The following is a 1,626-nucleotide window of genomic DNA, read 5'->3' as shown; positions in this document are numbered from 1 at the left end:
AAGAACGCGTACAGCAGCGACGTAGCGTTGTAGCTGATGGTTTCGTCGGCCACCCCCGCGGCGATGCTGCCGAGGGCGTTGAATAGCCCTGGGCACGTGAAGCACACGAACGACACGAGGAGCACTTGGGTCAGTGCTGACGGATTCTTCCAAAACATGGCTACTGCAACTCCAATCGAAATTCAAAAGTGGGTTTGTAGTGCATGTGCCCGGGGAAGACAGAAGGAGAAAGTGCAAAGTGGGATGATGGCTTGGGCCATAGATCGTGGTAATCATGGATTTGAACGCCACTACTTCGTACTACAGTATAGTCACTACATACATACACTTGGAATAGCTGTTGTGACGGTGTAGTACAGGATGATCTACTTCAAGTACTGTTTGTTGGGGCACTACTGTTTTCCATTGGTGAAAGTTGAACTTGGTGGTAGTGTCATTCCAACCAGGACTTGAATCCTTGATGCATTCCCGAAAGATTGACGTATCTTTGGTATCTTTGTCATAGTCGTGGTCAAATCGGAATGTCCAAATTGTGTGGATTGTAACCAAACTAATACGACGTCCATGTGAATGCTTGCAATAAATGACCGATTTCGCTATTTTGAATTTTCTGTAACGGGCACGCGTACAGGTGGTACTCACCCATTCCAACCCAAATGCCCAAAATATTCCAAAAATATAGGCCATAGATCGCGTTGAGACTTTGAAGTTCAGCAACTCGTACCATGTTCACTGCTAAGCTTACCGGTACACTACACGCAATCCTAGCCCAGGGTTACACACCTACTACATGACAATCGTACGTTTCTATCGCGTATAGATTGTGGATGCGATGGGGCTGCGGCATTCCAACCAAGTTTAATGTAACGTTACTACACAGCCTATCGCAGTTACGAGAACGCTATTTTCGGCACTGACATGAACTGGCGAATTTTTCCCTCGTGGACGAATATTAGTACCAGTAATTCACAACAGGTAGTACGAAGTATAAATAATACCACTCCGTCCCAAATCACGGACACGTTTGGACATTCTATTAGTTGTGAAATTAGAAAACAATCAATTTTATTAAAAATATTACTTTATCCAGTACAGTTGAGCCAATCACAAGGAAGGTGACATGGGTACATTTAGGTGACATTGACATATTCCTGGGAATTAAATTATACAGCCGAAGTCACCTCTTGTTTTCGATATATTTGAGACAATCTCCATACATTCTTCAAGTCCGGTGAACATTTGAAAATTTTGGGTTGAGCGGCTGATTTTATTTGAAGAATACACACGCAGTTTTTGGACGAATGGCAATATAATTATATGACCTTATAGCCAAGATCCTACTCTTTTGGTTGGTACAAATTTCACACAAATCCAATGATTGGTCATAATACCACAATGTGGCAAACATCAAACGTGTCAGTGATTTGGGACGGAGTGGTACTACGAACTACTACAATACGTATTATTAATATTAATAATAGTATACTAGTACTGTACCTTACTTTCACGACACCCTAACTACTGTAAGTAGTACTAGTACCCTTAGTGGGGGACTACCTTACCGGTACTGTAGATAAGACCACGCACACACTTACAGAAAAAACCATGTAACTTGGGACTTCGTCC

General features: G+C 42.6%; 1 protein-coding gene across 1 annotated transcript in view; it reads left to right on the top strand.

Annotated features, from left to right (window-relative positions):
- Positions 1 to 862, top strand: part of H257_08629 (hypothetical protein) — a gene marked incomplete at both ends in the record, with an annotated part of 5,106 nt that extends 4,244 nt beyond the window's left edge. The window contains one exon of the mRNA XM_009834593.1: positions 821 to 862. Coding sequence (XP_009832895.1) covers positions 821 to 862 — 42 coding nt within the window. The remainder of the gene's footprint in view (positions 1 to 820) is intronic.
- Positions 863 to 1,626: the final 764 nt, after the last annotated feature.

Source organism: Aphanomyces astaci (assembly GCF_000520075.1).
Source record: "Aphanomyces astaci strain APO3 unplaced genomic scaffold supercont1.19, whole genome shotgun sequence".
Taxonomy (NCBI): domain Eukaryota; phylum Oomycota; class Saprolegniomycetes; order Saprolegniales; family Verrucalvaceae; genus Aphanomyces; species Aphanomyces astaci.
This window is presented reverse-complemented; position numbering and strand designations above follow the sequence as displayed.